General features: G+C 37.9%; 1 protein-coding gene across 1 annotated transcript in view; it reads left to right on the top strand.

Annotated features, from left to right (window-relative positions):
- The window catches only part of cacnb3a (calcium channel, voltage-dependent, beta 3a), a gene marked incomplete at its 5' end in the record, with an annotated part of 55,004 nt that overhangs the window by 9,349 nt on the left and 18,760 nt on the right, over positions 1–26,895 (top strand). Inside the window, 3 exons of the mRNA XM_079802164.1 lie at positions 23,323–23,442; positions 25,416–25,538; positions 25,673–25,791. Coding sequence (XP_079658290.1) covers positions 23,323–23,442; positions 25,416–25,538; positions 25,673–25,791 — 362 coding nt within the window. The remainder of the gene's footprint in view (positions 1–23,322; positions 23,443–25,415; positions 25,539–25,672; positions 25,792–26,895) is intronic.

The following is a 26,895-nucleotide window of genomic DNA, read 5'->3' as shown; positions in this document are numbered from 1 at the left end:
AGGCATTGTTTGTTATTCAGTCACTCCAATGCCAATGAAACGGTGTGTGTGGATATACTTACCTATCGAAGTGACATCCTCTATTGTCACCTGCTACCTTAAGAACTGAAGCATTACACTTGCACTGCTCATCGTTTGTGGTCTTCACTCGCCTGTATTGGGCATTGTTCAATAAAGCTCTGTGTTGTATTTCATCCATTCTCTCTCCAGTCTGATATCTCCTAACAGAAGACCAGACCATTATAATGGACCCAGCAGGTGATGTGCTGTGCTCCATCTGTCAGAATGGCTGCAACATTGATGCATATGTGGAGGAATTTTAATAAAGCCAACTTTCAACCTGGGAGGACCGTTTGTTTGACAGACCCTCCAATATAGTCAGGACAGGTGGCAATGAGAAGGGCCTTTGTTTCTCTATGCTCGCCAGCTCCTGTCACCACCAGTGAGACTATACCCAATCCCCTCTAATGGGCCAGTGAAGTCAATCCTGTACTTTTAACCCTTTGTGTCCACTCCAGCCCATGAGCCTGCAGATTAGAGCTGCAACTAACGATAATTTTTTCTGTCGACTAATCTAACGATTATTTTTTCGATTAGTCGACTAATCTAACGATTATTTTTCCAGATTAATCTTATTATTCTTTTTTTACTGATTATTGTATTTCAAAGAGGGTAGTGAATTTGTATATTATTTTAACATGAAATCAATGAATGATGACAATATTAATTGTATTTCAGGAAGGGTAGTGTACATAGTATGCCATTTTATAATGAAATATATGAACAAAAGAAGCTTTTTAAACATAATATATAATGATACTATTCATCATAAAATGTATACAGACAGAGTAGGCCTAATTAGGAAAAGTTGTTTACTATAGTAGTTGAGTATGATTTACTTATTGATTTTTGTCAATAGTAAACGAAAATGCACTTGTATTTATCTGCAAAAGGTTCACATACAGGAGCTTTCAGCATAGTGTTAATGTATAACTAGTTGTCTATTTTGAAGGTGCATAAACAACGACTAAAGCTGCCAGAAGTTTTTGCCCAAACTTCAAAGACACATTTAAATGATTAAAGCTAGAGGCATATCTTAACTTTAATGTTACTTTAATCATGTAAACTACCTATATACAGCATGTTATTATGCATATTTGTTTGGGACAGAGGGGAACCAGGTCGCATTAACAGGAGATATATGCAGCCCATAATAAATAAAAGCACGAGACGTACTGGGGTCGGAGAAGAACCCAGGAAAATGTGACCGTCTGTTGCAATACACGCGTGGCGCGTTCAGCTGCGCGAGAGAACACTGGCAGCAGGGTTGCCAGGTTTACACAACAAAACCCACCCATTCGTTGCTCAAAACTAGCCCAAAACAAGCTCAATCGCGTTTCGGGGAGGTTCTCTGGTAAACATCGCGTTCGGGGGGTTAAATATGTGTGTTTTTTTGCTTCAACCCGCGGACATGAGACACAGCCCACGGCAACAGTGTAGAAGTAGCCCAATTCCGCGGAAAAAAGCGGACTTGGCAACACTGACTGGCAGTGTGAAAGCTCCCGCTCTCCACGCGCACAGCTTCTGCTCTGCCACCGCGTGCAGTGTGAAACCGGCGTTACAGAGCGAACAAAGAACAGTTTTATTCGGCTTCTGTTTAAAGTACTCCCACACTTTTGAATGTCGCGGTCTGGCTTTATATGATAAATGATCATTTTCACTATGCCCGGGAGCAGAAGCTGCCATTATTCTAGATCTTCTGTTCCATTCTAGAACGTAAATATTGTGCCGCCGACGCGTCGGCGCATTTCACGCACGTCGACGTATTTTCGTAGTCGACGTCATCGACGACGTCGACGCGTCGTTGCAGCCCTACTGCAGATACTTAATTTTTTTACTTAAATACAGTAACAAAGTAAAAAATACTTTGTTTCTGTCCACCACTATTTGAATGTTTGATTTTTGTCTTCTCTTGGTGAAACAACACCTGTCATGAAGAACTGATGTAGTTTTATTTTTGCGCAGTGTGTCTTTACTTGTTTGGAAGTTACAGTAAAATTATGACAATAACATAATATAAATTGTTTGAATCATCTTCAAATGTTACCTGCTAACTAGCCATCAAGTTTTATTTTCTCTCCGTAACCAAAGCTTGGGTGGTGTAATGTTTGGACTAAGCATGTATCTGTCCAGGTGTATCCGTTCTGCTGACTAATAATCAGGTGGGAATAGGTTAAATTTAGACTGAAGAACCATCCTCATATCAGACAGACACAAAAACTAACAGCATCTCCTGAACACAAACACACTGGCACAAATTCTGTTTGTCACTGCTCACTTTTGAGAGAAAATCCTGATGATGATGGCGTTTTTTGTTTTCCACATGGAATCATGCAATGTGAAGGAAAGCTCAGATATTACTGCAGGGTGTGTAGCACTGAGAGCAGTGGTGAAATCCATCGCATTAATAATGGATGGGAAATGGCCGCTCTGACAGTTCACAAACGGCCATAACATCATTAAGGATCACTTAGCAGGAGCACTTTTCCCGCTTGTGCCACGCACAGGCCATAAACACAGGGATGGTAATGTGTAGATATATGGGTGCTTCATTCCTGTGTCTGCCTCCTCCTCTCCTTAGTAAACCAAGAGTTTGTCCCATGCATTTTTCTATTGCCCTACATGTTTGCGGATCCCAAGAACTCAATAGTCCTTTGTTTTTGTTACTGGCTCATTCCATGAATACACTACACTTTGGTGTGCTATTACATTAGATGCATAAATACTATGTTGTTTTGTTGTTAGAAGAACTAGAGACAAACTATTATCCATACGAGCATCCATGCGATTTCTCCCGAGAGAACAAAATCGTCTGCAAGCTCGTACGACAGCAAAAATTGCACCGTGTATTCCCGGCTTTAAATACATAGAGATAATGAACTAAATAAAGACAGCTGTGCTCATTAAATGAATCTCCATGACAACAGATAATGGCGGGAAACTATAGAGCTTGTGAAAGTCAAGAGTTTTGTGACCTCAAAGAGCATGATGGATTGTAGCACGATAGAAGATCATTTAAATACACAGGAGCTAAACTGTGAGGGACCAAACAGTCAAGGAAATGAAAAAAAAAAAAGAATTTGAATAAATCCAGGCTTATACAAAAAAAGATTCAAAAAAGGAAACTAAGTCCAAATAATCAAATCAAATATTTAGGCCTATAACTGAGGTCAACAGAACAAAACTAAACTCAAGTAACTGAATACATTTGAGAACCAACCTGAACTAACCTACAAATGAAACATCAGGGCCACATATATACAAACAGACTAGCTCATATTAACACAAGGGGGAAGACAAAAAACACAAACTTCAAAGATACAATCAAAATCTATAACAGGGCCAGTTCAATGATTAGAATAAAAATAAATACAAATCTTAAAGTTAATAAAGAAACAAAGAAAGTAAACAAGAAATTAGCATAGGAAATCCAAACCCAAACAAATCCCCCCCCACACACACACACAGTCAATCTGCTTATTGGTAGCGGCAGGCGGACATGCCGGTCCTTAACACGCACGGACTGCAAATCGGAAGTCGGCGATCAACATTCAACAGCTCCGACGATCCGCAGCACCACAACGGTAACTTAAACTTAAAGAAATCAATATTAATACCAATGTGTACCCTACACCATACACTAGATTGTGTGCACTCCGAACTGTCAATGATGTACCGCCACTCAAAATAAATATCTAAATGTGAAATAAAGTGTCTGAGTCTTATTACCAAATAAATATGATGTGAATACAAAAATAATTTAGTGGGAAAACCGAAATACTATAAATGTGTGTGTGTGTGTGTGCGCGCAATATTACCGCTCACTAATGTGTGGCTGCATCATGGGCCATCACATACTCCCCCCCTTTACAAATGTCACTGGCACAGCGGGAAAGGTAGTCCGCCGTCAGATTCCCTTTGCCTGTTTCCCTTTACATGTTGGATGGAGAAGCGAAAGGGCTGCATGGCCAGGTACCAACGGGTTATTCGGCTGTTGGTGTCTTTCATTGTTTGGAGCCACTTCTCCAGGACAAATTCCCTTCCCAAGAGATAATATTTCAGAGAATCCAAAGCCCATTTTATAGCCAAACATTATTTCTCCACAATGGAATAACGGATTTCTCTGGGGAAGAGCTTGTGACTGAGGAAAGCAATGGGTCGCCGAACATCAAGAGCACCCTGCAATAATACAGCTCCCAGGCCTCTATCAGAAGTGTCTATCTGGAGAATGAAAGGTTGGTTAAAAATCAAGATTATGCAGTAAAGAATTCCAGCTCAAGGCAGTCCGAATGTCTTGGAATGCTGCTTCCGCTTGCGCCCGTTCATCCCCCCATATCAGTCAAGACTGCAGCTCTGTTAGAGAAGTTGGGGATACATTTATTATAAACCCATCCATTCCCAGGAGTGCTCGCAGCTCCTTACGAGTCGGTGGCTGAGGGCACATCTCAATGGCCCGGACCTTTTCCACCTGAGGCCTTATCACCCTAGCCTGGCTCCATCCTCCTTCGTACTTCTGCTCAATTTTCATTTTCCTTCAGTACTCCGTCTGGGATTGCGGTATATTCTCTGGTTTTCTCCGGTCAAATTTTAACCGGTCCAATCAACAAACAGAGGGAGTGACTTAGAACGACGACGTTGATGTTGTGCGCTAGTTTGAGATGATATACGTCACGACCAAATGTTAGCGATTGGTTATGGCAGATCCAGAGTGGCACTGGGCAGATCCAATAGTTTTAACCTTCAACAGAGTACCCGCCTTCAAGGAAGTTAACGCTTGTCAATGGAGAGTGGCCAGACTCTCTGTTCAAATGAAATGTACGAGAGTCTGGTAGGACAAGGTTATTATCACCCCGCCACCAATGACGAATCCCAGGTATTCTGTCTTTGCAATAGCACATTTTTGTGGGTTAACAGTCAAACCAGCTCTCTGAAGACGTTGCAGAACCTCCTGGATGTGTTGCAGATGTTGCTCCACATGTTGCTGTAAATCACAACGTCATCCAGATAAGTAGCTGCAAAGGTTAACCTTTATTAGACCTGGTCCATGAGTCTTTGGAAACTGGCAGGGGCCCTGTGCAATCCAAAAGGAAGGACCCTGAAATGAAATAACCCCCATGGAGTCTTGAACGCTGTCAGCTCTCTGGAATGGGGAGTCAAAGGTATCTGCCAGTACCCCTTTGATAGATCGATGGTTGTCAGTAAATGAGAGTTACCCAGGCGATCCGTGAGGTCATCTATATGAAGAGTTGGGTAGGCAGAGTTAAGGTAATTTTTGGAAAAAGGACCACCGGATGGCACCATTCACTTCTGGAGGGATCTATGACCTTCAGCTTCAGCATCAAATCAACTTTCTTCCTTAGTGACTTGTGAAGACGCTCTGGGACCCGACAGCCGATATTCTCCTCACAACAGCATCAGGTTCCAACACAATGTAAGTTGTCTTCTAAGTCTCCTTTCTCCACCTACCTAAACATCAAGCTCTGCAGTCTAATCAGGACGAGGAACCCATTGCTTAAGGAGGTTAATTTGCAGCCTTCGTGTAGGACCATCCTGGTCTGACAGTGAAACTTCATAGGTGGTAGAACCCAGTTTCTTCCTGACTTCAAATGACCCTTGCCATTTGGCCAGCAGTTTCCTTTCATTACTGGGCAGCATCACCAGTATCTTCTGACCGGGTTCAAAACTTGCACACGTGAGCTCACGAGCACACTTATTATACCAGGTTTTCTGGCGTGTTTGCGCCTCAGCCAGATGAGATTGGGCCAATGCACTCATCTTCTCCAAGCACTCTCACATTTTATCGGCTCATCCCTTCTCTGGCCTCCCTCCCATATTTCTCGGAGCATAGCAAGCGGACCTCTCACCTCATGTCCATATAGGAGTTCAAACTGGAAAAAGACAGTCGATGATTGGGGCGCTTCTCTAGGCAAACAGGAGATCGGGGAGCCTTTGGTCCCAGTCTTTACCGGACTCACAAACAAACTTGCGCAGCATCTGTTTGAGGGTCTGGTTGAATCTTTCATAAAGCCCATCTGTCTGGGGGTGGAACACCTGTTTCAGAAGGGTAGACATAAAGTTAGTCCCTTGATCAGTCAAAATCTCATAAGGAAATCCAACTCTGGAGAAGTTCCCTGGTGAAGTCAGTATTATTTTCTGCATCCTGTCGCTTTGCCCTTTCCTGGAAAGGGACGAGACTGGCATCCTCCTGTTATAACTGAGCAATATTAGTCGGCAGCCTAAATTCTGGGGGACAATCAGAGAAGGAGTCAACTGGCATTTTAGAAGCATTATATTTCATTTTTTCCAACCTTTTCTGTCAACAGGATTTCCTGGGCTTTGCAGATTCAACGGTTTCTGCCTCATTGTCAAAGAAGGGTAGGGCCCTAAGCAACTGCTCCCCTTCTTCCCATTGACTTGTTTTTGATCGTGTGAGGACCATATTACACGAGGGTACCGGCTGTCCCAGAGCACTGGCAGGTCATGTCCCAAAACCACTGGAAATGGGAAATTGTCCGCCACGCCCACATCCAGAAGATAAGTTTGTTCTTTCACCTTGAGGTACACCTCTGGTGTGTGTGTGTGTGTGTGTGCGTGCGTGTGTGTGCGTGCTCATTACCGCACACTGATGTGTGGCTGCATCGTGGGCCATCACAAATCTACCATTTAGGGCCTTATAGGTTATTAGTAATACTTTGTAATCGATATGGAACTAGTGTAGAGATGATAAAATTGGTGTTATATAATCATATTCTCTTGACCTGGTAAGAACTCTAGCAGCTGCGTTTTGGACTAACTGTAGCTTTTTTATTGAGGATACACAACTAACAGCTAGTAATGTATTACAGTAATCTAGTCTTGAGGTCATGAATGCATGAACTAACTTTTCTGCATCAGAAACCGATAGCATGTTTTCATCTGGTCATGAAGAAATATGTAACTGAGTCTCATCAGCATAACAGTGGAAACTAATTACATGTTTTCTAACAATATTACCAAGGGTCAGCATATATATTGAAAATAGCTGAGGGCCTAAAACATACCCTTGTGGCACTCCATCATTTACTGACATTTACTTGGATAATTCCCTGTTTAAATAAACAAAATGGTAATGTTCAGAAAGGTACGATCTAAACCACTTTAATGCCTGTCCCTGAATACCAGTGTAATTTTGTAGTCGATCTAAGAGTATGTTATGATCTATACGCAGCTGTTGAACGCAGCTCTAAGATCAAGTAAAACTAGAATTGAGTTACAGCCTTGGTCAGCAGCTAAAAGTAAGTAATTTGTAATTAAAACAAGCATAGTTTCTGTGCTATGATTGGGCCTGAATGCTGACTGAAATGTTTCAAAAATATAATTTCTTTGCAAAAAGGAGTTTGGACACAACTTTTTCTAGTATTTTAAACATAAATGGATTTGACAATTGACCCTAACCCACAACTAGATACAATTAATTGGATCTAGGTGTGGTTTCTTAATGAGAGGCTTAATAACTGGCAGCTTGAACGGTCTTGGGACAGAGACAGAGACGAGTTAATAATAATCAGAAGAGGCTCTTCTGCTACAGGTAACAACTCTTAGTAATTTAGTGGGTATTGGATCTAATAAATATGTTGTTGGTTTAGATGCAAGGATAAGTTTATTTAGCCCTTCCTGTCCTATAGTTGTAAAACACTGCAGTTGTTTTTGAGGGGCGATAATTGAGGCTGCATCATAAAATGCTGTCAAAGGTTGTACATTTACAGCTATATTCCTGATGCTTTTGATTTTCTTAGTGAATAAATAGTCATTATTTCTACTAAACTGTTTTGCAATATTCAGTTCATGTGACGTCTGTTTATTTGTTAATCTAGCCACTGTACTAAATATAAACCTTGCATTGTTTTGGTTATTTATTTTGCGGAGATGTTCGGCCCTGGTGGCTTTTAGAGCCTTTTTATAGCGGGACATATTGTTTTTCCACGCAATTCTAAATGAGTTTGTTTCCAGTTGCACTCTAGGATACGAGTTTCTCTCTTGAGAGTGTGTGAGCTTGAGTATACTGTTGTACCACGGTGCAGTACCTCTCTCTAACCTTTTTTAATCTGATGGGTGCAACAGTTTCTAATCTACTAGAGAAGATAGTGCCCAATACTGCTAGTCATTTCATCAAGTTCATTTGTGTGTTTGGGTACACAGCAGCTGAGACAGACCAGGCAGGTTATTTGTGAATCTTTAGTGCTCGATAATGTGGAGCAATAAGGTAGTGATCAGGGACATCATCACTTTGCGATAGTTCCATGCGATATAACTATTACAAATATTATATTACAAAAATATTTTTAATTACATATATTTATATACATAACAACATTTTGATTTAGAGGCTGTTTAATGTTGATGATCGCGTTATTTGACATATACATCTGCTTACATGAGATCGCTCATTTCTGCTTCTTCTTCGCCTGTGTTTTGATCAGGAGATTCTGCACTCGTTCAGGAGATGTAATAGCGCCCCCTACCGTATAACAGTGAAAACATGGAAAATTACAGGGAAGCGTTTTCTCATAAAAGACGAGATGACAAAAGACCCTTTAATAAGGCTTCATCTATATACAGTGAAGACAATTAAGTGATATTTTACATTTGATCACTATTTCTGTAGCCTACCTGAAAATCTAGTTTAGACCTACATGAAAAACCTGAAAAGAAATGTTTTTCATTTGTGTTTGTTTGGTTGTATTTATTTATGTATGCATATTATGTATATACTGTATTTATATATATACACTACCAGTCAAAAGTTTGGACACACCAGTGGGAAAGTGTGTCCAAACTTTTGATGGTACTATACTATAATATACACATTAAGATTATCGGCCAATATATCGTTATCAAAAAAATGCTTACTCCCTAATATCGGTATCGACCCCAAAAACCCATATCGGTCGGACTCTTAGTTACTTGTAATTATGCATAATTTACTGTTATTACTATAGTAAGTACATGTATAACATGGAACTTTGTCACCTTAAAAAGTGTTACCCAGAATTGTAACATTCAGCAAAACTTTCATTTTGAATCCACAGGGTCTTTAAAATTGTGACACCCAAGAAATAAAACATGATTAAATAATTATTGTCCATTTAACAAATATAATTAACTTAAAATTTTTGTTTAAAGCAGTTTTTAACCATGTTTATACATTATATATATATATATATATATAATAATGTCAAACAAATCAGGTTTTCAACAGTATTCAGACAACAAACCACATGATTTGTAGTGTCATATCCATAGCAGTGATGGATAAGTTAAAGTAACTTTTAAAATGGAAATTATGATAATCTTTTCTTCCCAATTGTGATGTCCATCTGAGTAAAACACAGTCTTGAACAAGATCAAATGTAGGGCGGGACTTGATTTTCTCTATGGGGAATTGATTGGATGGTTGTGGTTTGCTATTGGTGGATCTCATTCGAGTGACAGGTTGCCCCGCCCTCACGCGGGTAAACACGTCATCAGAGAAGAGATGTCGCTGAAAGAGGGAGGGGAAGATTTTTGATTAAAGAGGCACATGAATGAAAAATAATATTGATGTGTGCGGATAAATAATTTACAATAAATATTCCATAAAAAATAAGAATTGTCAATTTTGATTTCATGGTGACTTGTAAGTCATGAAATATAATACTTAGGGATTGGGAGTTTGTTAAAATCCTACTATTATAACTAATACGTATGTGATATTAAAAGTGATGCTGCCTTAGCAAACATCAAAATCCATGTATGTGATGGTCACTGCAGTGAGCTGTGGTGATGATTTCAAGATCATTCGCTCTCACTCGGCCTGTTATGTTACATCTCTACTGCAGAGCTACCTACAGATGGTGTGTGTGTGTCTGTGTGTTTAATCATAGTTTGGGGACATATTTGTTCCCAGAAGTGAGCTAAATAAAATAAAACATCTCTTTGGGGACATCCAGGGATGTCCTTAATTGGAAAACGCAGCAAAAATAATTTCCATAATCAGTATATTCGTCTTTTGTCTGGCCAAAAAATGATATATTCTCAAAACTCAACTCAATTATTATTTTATATTATATTATATTTTGAATACTTAAGGGCAGTTTACACCAAGAATAGTAACTTTAACAATAACTATAGCTATAAAGTTTTAATAATCATTCTAATTCTATGAGAACAGGGACGTCCACACCACAACAGTAAAGACAGAGGAACAATATATTTTTTTTTCAGCTGATGACTGATAAAAACATTGGCAGCCAATCAGAATCCACCCAACTTTAAATAGCTTTAGCATTTAAAGAAGCAGTTGGCAAAAAACAGTGACTGCTGCTGCTTCTGATGGCTGGTCTAGGATCAGTTTTCTCCATAATAATAGCATATTGGTGAAAGAGATTTGGTGTTTGTGCTCTTGAGAGCATCAAAGGTTTCTATTTACAATATGTTTTTCCAGCGTTGATTTCTTGAACACAATGGCCAATCAGAGGTGTTTCTCAAAAAAAAAATTGTCCAGCGCCGATTTCTACACACTTGCAAATCCTCTGCTTATAAGTTAACTTATAACAAAGTGTAAGCATTATGTAGGCTAAATAAGAGGTTCATTGTGCAGCCAGATTCATCGATTATAGTGGAACTTTGTGAGATCATGAAGAACTGAGATGAGTGACAGCTTTTTAGTGATTATCTCTTTCATCATATCATAAACACACAGAAACTCAAAGATCTTCACAGCAACCTATCAAAATAAAAGTTCGGTTTAACCTGAAGACTTTATGAGAAATATATTACTGTTGTACAGTATTTTTAGTGACATCTCAATGTAATAATAATACTAACACTAATACATAATTAATTCATTATTATTATTATTAACTTTATTTAAGGAATAATCAAAAATTTTCTTCCATGTTTTAATTTTAACAGTAAAGCTCTGTTGTGCCGCACTTTGCTTAAAAGATAAATTAAATTAATGTTTTATCCTTCATTTGATTTCCAGAAAAATTTTAATATACAACACAGAATTTCTGGGTGGTGGGAGAAACATTTCATAGAACTGATTCTCAAAACACTGATTATTAAAATGTTATTAATGCAGTAAAATGGAAAAACAGAATGCTTAAAACAGAAAACACAGAATTTGGCAAAAATAAAATGGAATTTAATAAAACAAAGTATTTTATAGGGCCCTAAACAATTAATAATAAAAAAAACTTAATAAATTATTGGTAAATTATTAACGTTTTATGATTTCAATTAATTAGACATGTTTTTTTTATTACTAAAATGTAATTTAAACATTAAAATGGGAGTCCACAAAAATGGAAAAAAACTGAATTTGTGAAAATAAAATGTAATGTATTTCATAGGGCCCTACATTAGGTAAGGCAATGGTTATTTATTTTTAGAATAGGCTGGCATGCAAAATCCACATTCACATTCAGTATGCTTGCTTTTCTCTTCAAAATATAGTGGTTTGTGTACGCAGCCGCTTTAATAACAAATAGTTTATTGGGAGTGTTTTTGCTGGGATGTGTAGGTTCCGTGACATTCTATTTAAATGTGTTTTTAAAGAGGACGCATGATTCCCCCTCCGCCAATTTGTATTGTGCGTTGATGTGGATGCTAATATCATTATAGTTATTGTTATTGGTGTGAACAGGCCTTTATATCTTCAGTATACCTTGAATGTTTCTTATTTTAAAAATGTTTTCGTTTTTAGTTTAGCATAAATCTAACGCCATCCAGTGAAGTAAATTGTTTAAAACCATTTTAACATTTAGTCATTTAGATGGAAAATATTACTCAGCTTAATTTGTGTTTCAGATGCAGTTGTTGTTTGGGTTTTATGTGAGCATCTCAAGAGACGTCCTTTTTCATGGGACTTTTGGTCACGTTGGTCTTTGTCTCTCTCTCTCTCTCTCTCTCTCTCTCTCTCTCTCTCTCTCTCTCTCTCTCTCTCTCTCTCTTTCTCTGTCTCTCTCTCCCTTTCCCTGTCTTCCTCTCCTCCCTCCCATGTGTACTGCTCGCTTTGTTTGAGGCTGTTATTTGGAGCTGACAGAATCAGGACTGAGTTTCAAATATAGGAGGAAGCTTCGCCATGGCCTCGCCAACCAGAAGAACGTCTCCCACCAGCCCAGAACCTCCATTCATTTTCTCCTCTATGTTTTAACCACATTGATTCCAGCGGCACCCTTTATCATTCCACCCACGGCAATGTGGTTTTACACACAGCAGGAGGCATTTGCTTATCTTTACAGTATTATGTCTTATCTGGGTCTTATTATTTCCTTTTATTTTGCCTGCATCACAACGAGGTGGTATTGTTTGATAACCCTGGGCGTATCTCTATGAATGTGTCCGATGGATAAATGATATCCATGATGCAGTGAATCTATGGAGATTACACACAGCGAGGTAGATGATCTATGTGCTGTAAGGGGAAAGGAGAAGCCGGGATGGGTGGGGGGGGGTTGTGTGCTATATTTGGTGTTGCAGTGAAAGCGGGAGTGGGTGTGAACCAACTTCATCTGCCATCAGAGACTCGCTAAGAAAGGGGGTGGTGGTAAACATCTGCACCCAGAGTTGGGTCTTTGGACACGGTAGGAAAAGAGGGTGTGGATGTGGGCTTTTGTTAGGAAGCAAATCAAGTTCCATTTATTTCCAAAACGATGATGTCATAATGGTGGCAGACGAGTATAATGATACGTTATAATATAGTGATTGAGAACGAGCCATGCTTTGTGCGGCAAATAATTATTTCTCTTTATTATTTGAATAAACCCCTAACCCTAATATTTTACATTAGCATATAAGTCATCCCTTATTACCTGATAAAAGGCCAAACAAATAGACACACTTAAAGGGGACAAATTATGCGAAATTCACTTTTATAAAGTTGTTGTCCACAGTGTGTGTGAAAAAAATCAGCCTATAATGGTAAAAATCCACCCAATACTTTTTATAATCCCCATCAATCATTATTAATCTCTCATAATGCGTGGTTTCATATTTCCCCCCTACTCCTACGTAAGAGTAGGGAAACCCTGCCCATTAGTGATGCGCGGGTCCAGGGGCGTAAATCGCGGGGGGGACAGGACCCCCCCAATCTGAGGGCTGTCCCCCCCCCTAAGAAACATGCTGAGTATTGTAAATAATATAACAAGATATACTTAAAATAAATGTGTAAGTAGTAAAACAATACAAACGGAACAAAAAAATGCGTTTTAAGTTTCGAAACATTTCGTGTTTTTCATTACGAATAATAGGCTAATGAACACAAAATTCAAGCAACCCGCCCCCAAATTCTAGAAATTGGCGCTAATTCTAAACCGAAAGTATATGCGCACGGCCGTTCTGTCAGATCTGTGTTGGGTTTTGCTCAATCTGATAATAAGTGGCAGATCAGAGAGCTTGCTGCTGTTGAATATCTTAATATCTGAATATCATAGTATAAAATAATATGTGGAGGACGCAAGATAATTTAATATTTATAATATGACTGCGTGGTGAACCTTAATCGTATCTAAACAACTATCGCTTTGTGTTGTTGGTCAGATAAAATGACAGAGAAAAGAAAAACGGACATTAGATAATTTTTCAGTACACCAAAAAATTTTTGTTTTTTTTTGGTACATCTTACAAGTACGATTTTGGCTGTATTATTTGTGTCCTCTTCAAAAATTGCTCTTGAGAAATTTCATGTTTATTGTCCCTCCCAACTGTTAGATGAAATTTATGCCCCTGCGCAGGTCGGCTTTTTTGAAATTATTTGGCCCGCCCCAGCCCGCGACCATTAAATAGACATACTAGCCATTGTAATGTAAATGAAAACAGCCTTTATTTCTGAAAGTGCTTGGAAACATCGCCCTGTAAACTGGCAACACCATACGATTATTATGAATATGAACCATAAATCAGGTCATAATAACCAGATAATGATAAACATTTTCAACCTTTAATTTTCAACAAAGCAGCGTTTGTATCTAATAGGCTTAACTATTTTTTATTTCAGATTTGTATAGGCAGTTTACAGCCTACGCTACATAACCACTAAACTTTTGTTTTATTTAACACACAGAAATGTTCATAGCGTGTTTACATTCGCTGTGCAAAAAAAGAATGGCGTCCACTGTACCGGGGTTTAATCTATTTCAGCTAGACTCCTGCATCTCGTCTTCCATCTTCACTTTTATCTCTCCGTTTTTGTTGTCGTGGCTGCCGGTGGTGGGAGCTGCGCAGCTTTCATGACGTGTCGCGTGACGCCAAAGGCTTGGGGACATCACGCAAGTTACGTTGCTACGGCCTTCGTATTGTAACCTTATCAAAGAACCTAATAAAATATGAAAATAGATACACCCAAATATTTAATATAGGCTATAGGAATTGCAGGCAACATACATTGATTTTTTTATTGTGTTTTTTTTTTTTATGACCCGCCCCAACCCGCCCGCAAATAAGTGAACATTTCTTAACCCGTCCCAACCCAACCCGACCCGCGGGTTACCTAGTCATTATGACCGCTAGCTTTGCCTAACTGCTGCACGGTTCTTCGAAGAAGAAATGAAAATGCGCTAGCAGTATGTCCGCTGTTTAGCAGTATTTCGTCTCTGTGTGGATGGCGGGCGCCCGCGCACACACACACGTGCGTGACACTCACTCGCTGTCTTTGTCCTCCCCCAGTTTCTCTACCTCTACATGCGTCTTTACAGTCTATGGTCACCATATGAGGTCACGAACGCATAAACCGTCACTTCATGAGAATTTACTGTGTCATATAATGAACACAGAGACTCAAACGTGTTCACGGCAACTTGTCAAAAACAAAGTTTGGTTTAACGTGAAGACATTTTCTGAATATATTAGGCTACTGTTGTAACCTACAGTAGATTTAGCTACTTCTCTATGTAATAATAATACGTCTCTACTAATAATAATAATAATTATGCCTAGAAGGTTGTAAAGAGATTATTTTCTGATTAATATATCATTTTTTATATCCCTACATTTAGTTGTTGCACTTGTTTTTTATAGTTATATTGTAAAACTAAAATACCTTTTTCAGTTTGCGGTGTTAGATTTGTGGCTGCATTTGAAGTTCTTTTTCGATAATAAATAATATTTCTGTCAAATGCATGTCAGATAATAAAAATACTGTAATAAATACAGTAGTTCACTGTATGTATTTGTTCATGTTTTATTAAGGGATAAGTCTGCACACCATAAAATAATTCTAGCAATTCATACAGGGCTAGTAGTGTATACAGCTGTATATACAGATGCACACCCAGGTATCGGATCAGTACTCGGGATCGGCCGATACCCTGAACCCATGTATCAGATTCGGTACCGGGAAGGGAAAAAGGGTATCGGAACATCTCTAATTACAAATGTTCTGTTGTTGGATGTACCAGTGTATGTAGTCTCCTAGACTCCCGGCATCCAAGCCACTGAGGACATCTTAGTTGAATTTCATTTTTGAAGGAAATGTGGTCAGTACAACGCTGGATTTGCGAAAAAGTTGTTTCTGATGGATGGGTCAATGTCAACACTTCATGCTCTAACTTCATACCCAGAACAAGTAAGGATGGCACTTCATATATTGTGAATGTTTGTAAATTTCCTTTCTGAATGATCTTTCTAGAATGCTGTACGGCTAAAGTTACCATAGTCTTTGACTGTAGTCATTTATGTCGTTTTATCCCGAAAACACTCACAGTCTGCATAATTCATAAACGCGCATTTATTTTGCATTGTATAGTGACAGACTTTTTTATGTTCCCATACGAGCACCTATACAACAATTTATAGATTAACAAGGCGGTACATGCTAGTCCATGAGTTGCAATCCACAACTGGTTATTTCTGACATTTTAGAGTGAGATTCGTTTTGTTGTTGACGTAGTATCCGAAGCTCGTGTTAAGGATCCGCCCTCTTCTGGAAGGGGGGCAGGGAGCAACAGCTCATTTGCATTTAAAGGGACACACAAAAACTGCATGTTTTTGCTCACACCCAAATAGGGGCAAATTTGACAAGCCATAATAAATGATCTGGGGGGTATTTTGAGCTGAAACTTCACAAACACATTCTGGGGACTCCAGAAATGTATATTGCACCTTGTGAAAAGGGTATATATTAACATAATATGTCCCCTTTAAAAAGACTTGAATAGACATACATTGTAAGTCATATATAGCAACCACCTAGCAACAACCTAAAACACCAACTGCATAACAGCGTGCTAGAAAACCCCTAACATCCTAGCACTTAGCAATGTGTTAAAAACACTCAGAACACCCTAGCGACCATGCTTGGCACCATCCACAACAACCTTCATGCAAGAATGTGTAAAAATCGAGCTCAAGTTTTGGAACTGAATGCACGCCTTTGATTAAAATGTACAAACACAATACATCTTTTCTTTGTGTTGTTTTCTGTGAGCTAGCCAATATATCTCCATCAAATCAATATCCTTCGCCAAAAAGAGAACAGCACAGTAGAGCTCAATTATCTTTTGTTATGAGGAAGATTAATTACTAATGTTGGATGAATGCTACACAGAGACAACGGCGATGACACACAGCTCACAATAAAATAGCTGAATCTGCAAAAACAAGCCTTCTGTTCAGAGCTGGAGAGAGTTAAATATGCTAATGTCTGCACTTTCTCGCCTTTTTTCTTCTTCTGTGTGCTGTCGTGAATTTAGTCGATAAGGGTGTGTGCGTGTGCTTTACCTCATTCCTCGTCAATATGGCATTGTTAAAACAAAATGTTAGAACACTGGGTAGATGGCACTGATTTTCACTGGGATGCTTTATGGAGCAGTACATGTTTTGAGATTTCCACTCCATGTGTGATATATATGTTTGATTCATTGAGATATTTGATCTTTTTGAGATTATCAGCATCTGTGCCAGATTGGCCGATTAACATAAGTGACCAATGGATAATGCACATTTTCCATTTTCAAATATTGATAGTCAATTTTAAGTAAACAGTTATTTGTGTAAAATTTAAAATAATTGAGTTAAATGTGTATTCAATTAAATGAATTGAGTTAAATATGTTTGCATGTATTCATTTCAGTGAGTTTGTCATTTCTATCATATTTGCTATGTATTATGTACAGTGGGGTTAAAAAGTCTGAAAGCACTAATGTAAATGTTTATATTTTACATTTTTCCCTTTTTTATTATAAATTATATACCGGTATTGTAATTAATATAATGATCCAAAGAGCATCTTCAGTGCTTCAGTGGAAGGAAGAACATCTGACCTTTTCCACAAAGGAGCCACATGGCCATTATTACAAATCGACATTTAATTAGTGACCTAGAAATATCTCAGAATGTAATTATATATTTTTAATTATACAACCCCAATTCTAGAAAAGTTGGGACATTTTGTAAAATGCAATACATTTAAAGCGTTACTTCAGCAAATAGCATTAAGCTTTGTATCAGTAGAAACCCGGTAGTATATTCGAATGATCGTGCTTCCCTCCCTCATGTCCCCCTGAGACGAAAGATTTATGTATTTTATGTCTGGAAGAAAAATAGCGTCATTTAGAGTCATCTGAGGCTTTTTTGGCCAGAGGCTAGAGACTACAACCAGTAGTAGGAGCTAGTTCCGCATGTTTTCAACCCGCCCATAGTGGGTGGGATCTCACTCACAGAATGTAAATGCGCACGGCCGCTCGGCTCGGGCAATCATAACGGAGTGGTGCAGAGCAAAGCAAGTGTTTTCAATGAAAGTTAAGCTTCCATAGGCATGAACTGAAAACGCGCCAGACTGGACACGCTCTGTGAATGACTGTGCGGCCGTGAATAAATGCCCGGGCGGCCGTGCTCATTTTAGTTTCGGTTTAGAATTAGTGCCAAATCGGGGGCGGGTTGCTTGAATTGTGGGTGCATTAGCCTATTATTCTTCATGAAAAACAACAATAAAAAGGTACAATGACAAACTCACTTAAATAGGCGCATTTCGCTTTGAAACCAAATCTTCCGCGATCATCTGGTCTGTCAGCTGTTTGCTCTCTAATGAATGAAATCTCCTGCTGCTGAATGTGCTGCGACTCTCATTCGGCTCGGGCTGTATTGAGCAGACACGTTCAGTTTTTAATTGTAGTGTTGGTTCTCTAACTGAACTAAATTATTGTATTACTTTAAAAAGAAAACTACAGTGGGGCGGTGCTGCAGTGGGCAAGTGATGTAACCGATGGGAGTGACCTCGTAGAGCAGCGAAGCAAGTGCATTCTGGGAGTTGTTGTCTTTCATCCACATGAGCCAAAAATACATTTTCTGGCTTTTCTCGGTCTAGAAGGCACCAACTTCTAAAATAATTTTTACATTACCACTACATAAATGACCCAATTTAAATACACATTCATCTTTCCAGCGGTGAAGTATCCATTTAAGAATCTGTGATTTGTTCATTCTCTTTTAACCTTTATTTAACTGACAAAAGTACCAAAAAAATGTTTTCACTGACCAACTTAATTGTTTTTTTCACCAACACATTTTGATTTTGATAACTGCAACACTCCCAAAAAGTTGGTACAGAGGCATGTTTACCACTGTGTCACCTCACCTTTCCTTTTAATTACATTTTTTAAATGTTTGTGAAGTGAGGATACTCACTTCACAATTGTTGCAGTTATCCATGTGGATTTTTTGCCCAATCTCTCCTGATACAAGACAGCTGTTCAACAGTCTGTGTTCTTTGTTGTCTGATTTTCCTTTTCACGATGGGCCATACATTTTTCAATAAGAGACATATCTGGGCAGCAGATCTACCTTCACATACGTGCAAGTCAGCCATACCGTTTGCTCTGATGCACCCCCATACAATGAACGCAGCACACATTTCCACTGTGTTTTGGACCATCTGAGATGAGCTCGGGCCCAGAGAACTCGGCGGCATATCTGCATTGAACAGATCTATAGCTTTCTCCTAGCGTAACAGAGATTCAAGTTGTATTTCTTGATCCAGCGGCAGACTGTGCTAAGTGACAATGGTTTTCCAAAGTACTCCAGAGCCCATGACTTGTAGTTGTATTTAACAGAGTAGCATGATGGTTTCACTGGATTCCCTGAATCTTTTCACAATATTATGTATGGTAGATGGTGAAAGACCATGCATTGAGAAATATGATCTATAATCTGTTCACTTTTATTTTGCCTCTGTCCCAACTTTTTTGGAGTGTGTAGCAGACATCAAAATCAAAATTTGTTTATATTTACAAAATAAAAAAAACTAATTCCAAATTTATTTGCCCAGTGAAAACATCTGAAATCTTTTCTGTCAGTTAAATAAAGGTTAAATTGAATTAAAAAAAAATCACAGAATCTTAATTTTATTACATTTTACAAAATGGGAACTGGGGTTGTATTATAGTATGTAATTTAGTGCTGTCAAATTGATTAGTCGCGATTAATCGTATCTAACATAAAGGTTTGTGTGTGTGAATATATATATATATATATATATATATATATATATATATATATATATATATATATATATATATATATATATATATATATATATATATATATATATATATATATATATATATATATATATATATATATATATATACACACACACACACCAATTCGGCATAACATTATGACCACTGACAGGTGAAGTGAATAACACTGAATACCTCTTCATCACAGCTCCTGTTAGTGGGTGGGATATATTAGGCAGCAAGTGAACATTTTGTCCTCAAAGTTGATGTGTTAGAAGCAGGAAAACTGGGCAAGCGTAAGGATTTGAGCGAGTTTGACAAGGGCCGAATTGTGATGGCTAGACGACTGGGTCAGAGCATCTCCAAAACTGCAGCTCTTGTGGGGTGTTCCCGGTCTGCAGTGGTCAGTCTCTATCAAAAGTGCTCCAGTGAAGGAACAGTGGAGAACCGGCGACTGGGTCATGGGCGGCCAAGGCTCATTGATGCACGTGGAGAGCGAAGGCTGGCCCGTGTGGTCGCGATGAATCGATTTGACAGCACTAATATTATAAAACATATATGATTCTTATTGATTATTTTTCTAAAATTTCATTTTTAAATCCTAAAATGTACTGTTAATTTAGATTAAATCGATTTTGAATGACAGATTAGTTTTCCAAACACTTCAAAAATCTAAAAAATTGATTTTGACAACATTGAAACATCAAAGATGTTTTTTTCAAATGATTATGGAATCGTGGAAATAGTAAATGCTGATGTGAGTCTTCAGTATAGCTGAAAAAGTTGTTGGTGGTGATGATGCCAATACACTGTTTGTTAAGCGTTCAGTCATTTTCCCCCAAAGCATTCTGCTCACTGCAGCTCGGCTAGTCCTGAGGTGCTCATTTTCAACCCTCCCTCCATTTTTTTTCTTCTTCTAACAGCTTGTACCGGCTGCTTGCATTTCATTTGTCTCCTGAGTTCCACACACACACACACACACTCTCCCTCTCCCTCTCTCTCTCTCCCTGTCTTTCGTCTTCCTCCATCCCTGCTGTGAGGTTTTAAGGGCAGTCATGACTGCTCTGTTTTGGGTGCTGGATCTTGGTGTTGTTTTTGACTGGCGTTGATCGTTATTGCTCTTCAGAGCGAACCAGGAAGGGCCAGCAACCACAGGACTATGATTTAGAGAGTCCTGGAGTCTCTCTAGAGCTCAGAGAGAATGAGATAGCATTAAAAGCACACCTCAAACCACTGTCTTGAAGAAGGTAGGTGGAATTTACCTGGCTACCTGGATTTTTGCAAAGAGATTATGATTTTGAATGTCAGAGAGAGGTAATTTGTAAGATTTGTTACGTTTTGTAAGATTATTGTTGGTCTGGACCCATACATTTTAGAACCGTCTTTCACTTCATTATTTTAATGGTTATGGAAGATTTTGGTATCGCTTTGAAATGCAAATTCCACTGTGATTGGCATATTTGGGTGATTTTTGTTTTATTATTTATAGTCAAAACATTGACTGCCTCAGGCTCGCCGCTCTTGTGCTGTAGTAATCTGTCACCTAAGAGGCCGTACAGATGAAATCTGAGAGGATCACTATGCCACAGATTACAGTCGTATCTAATGCATTTAATGAATTACCAACATTTGTAGTGTACAGGCTCCATTTTTACCCCAGTGGAATCTGTTGGATATGTGTTTCTTTGGATGGTTTAAAACTGGCTGTGCCCATTAGGACTGTTCAGACCATTGGAGCAGCATTTGATGCCTCACTGACCATAAGCATTTCAGCTCTGGTGTTGCCACAGTGGTTAATTGTACACTGTAAAAGATGATTTTTGACAGTTGCTAAGTTTACTTAATTAAAATGAGTTAAAGCGACACAATTGCTGAACATTTTGCTTCTACTTAATTTAAAGGATTAGTTCACTTAAAAATGAAAATTTCCTGATAATTTTACTCACCCCCATCTCATCCAAGATGTTCATGTCTTTCTTTCTTCAGTCGAAAATAAATGAATTTTTTTTAGAAAAATATTCCAGGATTTTTCTCCACATAATGGTTTTCAATTGCAACCAATGGGTTGATGGTCCAAATCAATGCAGTTTCGAAGGGCTTCAGAGGGCTCTGCACGATCCCAGCCGAGGAATAGGGTCTTATCTAGGGAAACCATCTGTCATTTTCTAAAAAAAAGTAAACATTGAAATACTTTTTAACCTCAAATGAGCGACTTCGGTGTTGTTGTGATCACGTGGGAAAGGTCACGCACACATGTATCAGTACGTGGAAGTACCGCGTAAGATGCAGGTCAATGGAATGGAAAAAAGATGATGAGATGCTGCAAAAGACGGGAGCGCAATAGTTAAAGATGTTCGTCTAGTGCATGTTTACATTGATAAACAATGGAAAAGTAGTGCAGTGGAATGGAAAAACAGTATATTGGATCCATGCAGGTCAAAGGGACAGCAGCCTAATATTTCTGCTACTGTCTATGTTTTTAATGTTAATCAAACAAGACAAAGAAAAAATTGCTCACTGCTCATGACTGAATAGCTTTTGTAACTTTAATAAGAATTAATCTATATTTTATTTATACAATGAAGACTATGCAGTGTTATTTTACATTTGATTACTTTATTCAAATTCTGTACCTGTTTGTTTTACTGTTTATTTCATTTGTGTCTTTGTTCTTTTGTATTTATTTGTGCTATATATATAGTATTTGTTCTTATTTTATTGCTAACTGTTTACTTGTCTTTAACAATATTTAAAATTATATACAAGGTAGGTTAGTCGTCTTTGGTGTCATAACCTTATTTATTAAATGTATTTGTTTTTTTTTATTAATTATTAATTTCTTATTTCTTTTCTTTTATTTATTTATTTTACTTTTTTTGTGGTGGGGCCAGTAGAAAAATCCATTGCGCTTAGCCCTACTTATGAATTATTTTTTAGCATTAACTGAAACTCGGTAGAGGATTTTTAGTTCCCCAGCATGCTTTGCAGCTGGATCAGAACAGTAAATGCTGAAATTAAGTGTTACTTTGTGTGCTTTTGAGTAAAGTGAAAGACCTGTTAAAGTCCGCATGAAACAGAAGTTGCAATAGTCTTTTCTTCCCTACTGTGACATGTATCCGAGTGAAATGTAGGACGGGACTTGATTTTGTCCATGGGGAATTGATCGGATGGTTGAATAGTAGTGGTGTGCTATTGGCCAATCTCATGTGAGTGACAGGTTGCCCCGCCATGATTTCATGGTGACTTCTACATCGCTAAATGTTAGCCTATATTTTATGTTAACAATTAACATTTTGCCACATGCACACTGGCTATAGTATATAATGTTGTAAATCACACTCTACGATATCGTATCACTTTATAAATGGTTTAATTATAAAGGTTTATTTTAAATGACTTTTGTTATTGTGCACATATTATGTGTTCTCCGAACTCTGCGGCTCTCATTCATTTACAGTTTTTTAAGTAGCACATAAATAAGAGCACTTTTGACAAATATATGCTTGTTCACATATAAAGTAGAACACATACTGTACATTAACTTTGCATGTCATATACTGTTTAACTTTCAATATTGTTAATAGTTGTTTCTTGTGTCATCGTAAACCTCTGGCCATTTTCTAGATTCCAAAAGAGTTTTGTTTTAATGGTACACAGGCCATCATCTTATTATGTTTTGTGGGGATTGATGAGAGTGTTATGACTAGCTGAGCTATGTTTACAAAGTTATGGGCTATTTTCTGTAGCTTTTCATTCTTGGTTATCTCTATTCCCCGTTCTGCAGGGTTCAGCCGATTCGTACACGAGCAGACCTTCGGATTCCGACCTGTCAGCGGAGGAGGACCGCGAGGCGTATCGGCGTGAAGCCGAACGCCAGGCCCAGCTGCAGCTCGAGAGAGCCAAGGTTCTGGGCTTTTACTCTTTCTTTGCACAATGGGCAGCAAAAATTCTCCGTCTGTATGTAGCTTTAGAAATGTGTTGGAACAGGGGATCATCCATGCAAATTGGTTCAAGTAACAACATATTCTTAGCATTTAGATAAATATTGTGAACTCAATTCGTTGTTTCTTGATATTGCTGCAAACAAATGTGTTTGCTGAACTAAAAAAAATAGCATTAAACAATTAGCATAATGTAGTGTAATATAAGCCTGGTGCATTTGTTTCCAAGGTTTTCAAGCAGGGGTCTATGAATCTACTGCATGGGGTTCGTGAAAAATACATATAAATAAATGTATTTTCTTACTTGATCACACTTTATATTAGGTGTATTTAACTACTATGTACTTACATCAAAAATAATAATGATGTACAATGTATACTTATTGTGTTGTATTGCACTTTTGCTGCTATTGAGACGGATACGGGTGAGGTTAGGGACTGGTTTGGTTTGGTTTAAGGGTGGGTTAAGCCGTAAGGAAAAGGTCAACAGTGCAATTATTGATTTAAGAAACATGTATGTACTAGTGCTGTCAATCAATAAAAAAAATAACTAAATCACAATCACAAAATATTAATTGTTAATAATTAATTGTTTGTTATAGTTTTCACAGTTAATCTCCAAATTAATGTAGAAACAACTTAACAACTCAAAGTATATTTTAAATATTTGTTGTAATGGCATCTTTTTATGAATGAAGGCCAGTATCACTGACACTAATACTTCTACTGATGTCTCTATGAAAATATTTTTTTAAACATTAATGATAGACATTCAGCATTAAAATATAATTGAAAGCTATATCGATTTCAACGTTTATTAGGCTTTAAAAAAAACTTTTAATTTAAGTGAACTTAAAACAATCTTCACATATATTAATGTCATATTTACCGGTGGCCTTCCTCCCTGTTAGACATATACAGAAATTGAATACAGTTATCAAGCACTTTACAGTCTTAACTACATAAATAATCAATTAAACATAGATTAATCCTTATTAAAGCTACAATTTTCTGTTACCTTTGTTCTTTGATTAACATTAATGACAGACATCTCAGTAACTGGTTTATTAGCCTGCTGTCACTTTAAGATCTCCTGCTGCCGAACATGACATGACATTTTCTCACAACTCTTTAAGTTCATTTAAGACGTTATTTAACTAATTTAAGACTGTTCTTAAGAGAATAGTCGACAAAACTGGCATTTTGGCATAATTCTGTGTGTTATTGTTCATTCAAGCGCAAAAGAGAACTCAATTCTGGCACACGTCTTTCTGTGCATCTTTTGTCTTGTCGCACTTGAATGGTTTAAAAGCATTTGCATGAATAAGAGTGTGATCATATAATGTAACGCTAGCCAAAGGATGACAGAAAAAGCAGGTGCTGCGTTACTTGCGTTAAATATTTTTAATGTGCTAAACTGAAAAAATTAATTGCATGCATCTCATGCTAATTTAGGTTCATAGTAGTTAAAGACACTTCATATAAATTGTGACCTTTTGCTTTATCTTACAACATTTTGTCCCAAATTGTACACAAAAATACTAATAATGGTTCACTTTCATGTAGAATTCATATAAATTCATTACATATACAGTTCTATTCAATTACTTTCTATTTGAATGTACATAACATCACCTGGTAAGCATTATATAATGTAATGTTACCTATTAATTTAATTACTTGCATTAGTTATATTAGATCATTATTTATATAGTTACTATGCAGATCATTTAGTTTTTTAATATTGGGGCCGTGGGCTGACTGAGAGTTTGGGTGGAGGGTCCCTGAGTCTGTAAAGACTGAAAACCATTTATTCAGATTATATAGAAAGGAAAAATGACTGAGTTTAACAAATTGCATGTTTTTAGCATTAAAAATCAGCCTCTCACACACACCCCCACAGCTATGTGATTATTAACATTGCTTTCTCTGGCAGTCCAAACCTGTAGCGTTCGCAGTGAAGACGAATGTGAATTATTGCGGGGCTCTAGATGAGGACTGTCCTGTTCAGGGTGCTGCCATAAACTTTGAAGCCAAAGACTTTCTGCACATTAAAGAGGTGAGATGCACGTACAATACATGCAGACGAACGTGTGGAACGTTCTGCAGGTCAGTCCTATTGGCTAACAATATCCATAATACCATAATGGCTCTTCGTAATTGTGCTGAGTGTGTTTTTTCCTTGTGTTGCAGAAGTACAATAATGACTGGTGGATTGGAAGGCTGGTGAAAGAGGGGGCAGACATCAGCTTCATTCCCAGCCCCCTCCGACTGGAGGCCATGAGACTCAAACAGGAGCAAAAACAACAGAGGTCTCTCTTTCTCTTTATGCCAAGATTATGCACAACTGCATTCTATATCTATTTCAGACATCGTATCCAGAAAAACGTTGGATTACATTTGGATGCATGGAAATGTGCTCATTGTTAATTCATGTAATGTAATGTTAACTACTGGAACCTTATTTTAAAGTGTTATCAAATTTATTTTATGTTAACCCTATAAAACCTACTGTATCTTATTTGATACGCATATTTCTAAGGCATCTATATAATCTATATAATTTTTTGGAAAAATCATGTTAAAATGTGAGTATCTAATAAGATCCATCAGGCTCTTGAGGAACGTTTATTTGTTCATCCTTCAATCATCATTGTATTGTATTGCATTGCATTATATGTTTAGTTACCACAATAAAAACTAAATAGCTTTGATCATAAAAACTAAGCATTTAAATATCCTCTTAATAAGACATAGTATTGGGAGATATAGGGCCCTATCATACACCCGGCGCAATGCGACGCCAGGCACGACGCAAGTGTTTTTTGCTAGTTTCAGCCCGACGCAGTTATCATTTTCACATCCAGCGCCACGTTGTTTAAATAGCAAAACCTGGTCTAAAGTCAATAGCGCATTATTTTAGTGTTATTTAAAGGGGGCGCGTTAGTAATATGCGCCTATAGGCGGGTAGACAATGTACATGTACACTCTGCTTGTTATACACACAGGAATGCGCAGCAGCACACAAACATGCCAAATATTAAAAATAATAGGATTCCTCTCTGGAGAAGCGTTCAGTCTTTCTGCTTGCAAATTCTGCTATATAAATAGCGAATCCGCCATGGTGCAGGCGCAACTGGCTTTTAAAGGGAATGGGAGATGAGACTCTGATTGGTTTATTGCACGTTACACCCAAAACACACCTATGACTCATTAAGAGACTAGGGACAACCCATTTAGACCATGCGCCTGGTGCGCAGACTGTTTTTTCCGTCGTTAAACTAGCAAAAGTGGATTTTAAGTGCACCTGCGGCTGCGCCATGTGCTTCAGACCATGCGCTCAGATCGTTAAAATAGGGCCCATAAAGTGATAAATGATTTTATGTAAGTAGTCTCATTGATTTACTTTACAAACT

Source organism: Gobio gobio (genome assembly GCF_949357685.1).
Source record: "Gobio gobio genome assembly, chromosome: 21".
Lineage (NCBI taxonomy): Eukaryota > Metazoa > Chordata > Actinopteri > Cypriniformes > Gobionidae > Gobio > Gobio gobio.
The sequence above is the reverse complement of the archived record's forward strand: the minus strand, read 5'-3'. Positions and strand labels throughout refer to the sequence as shown.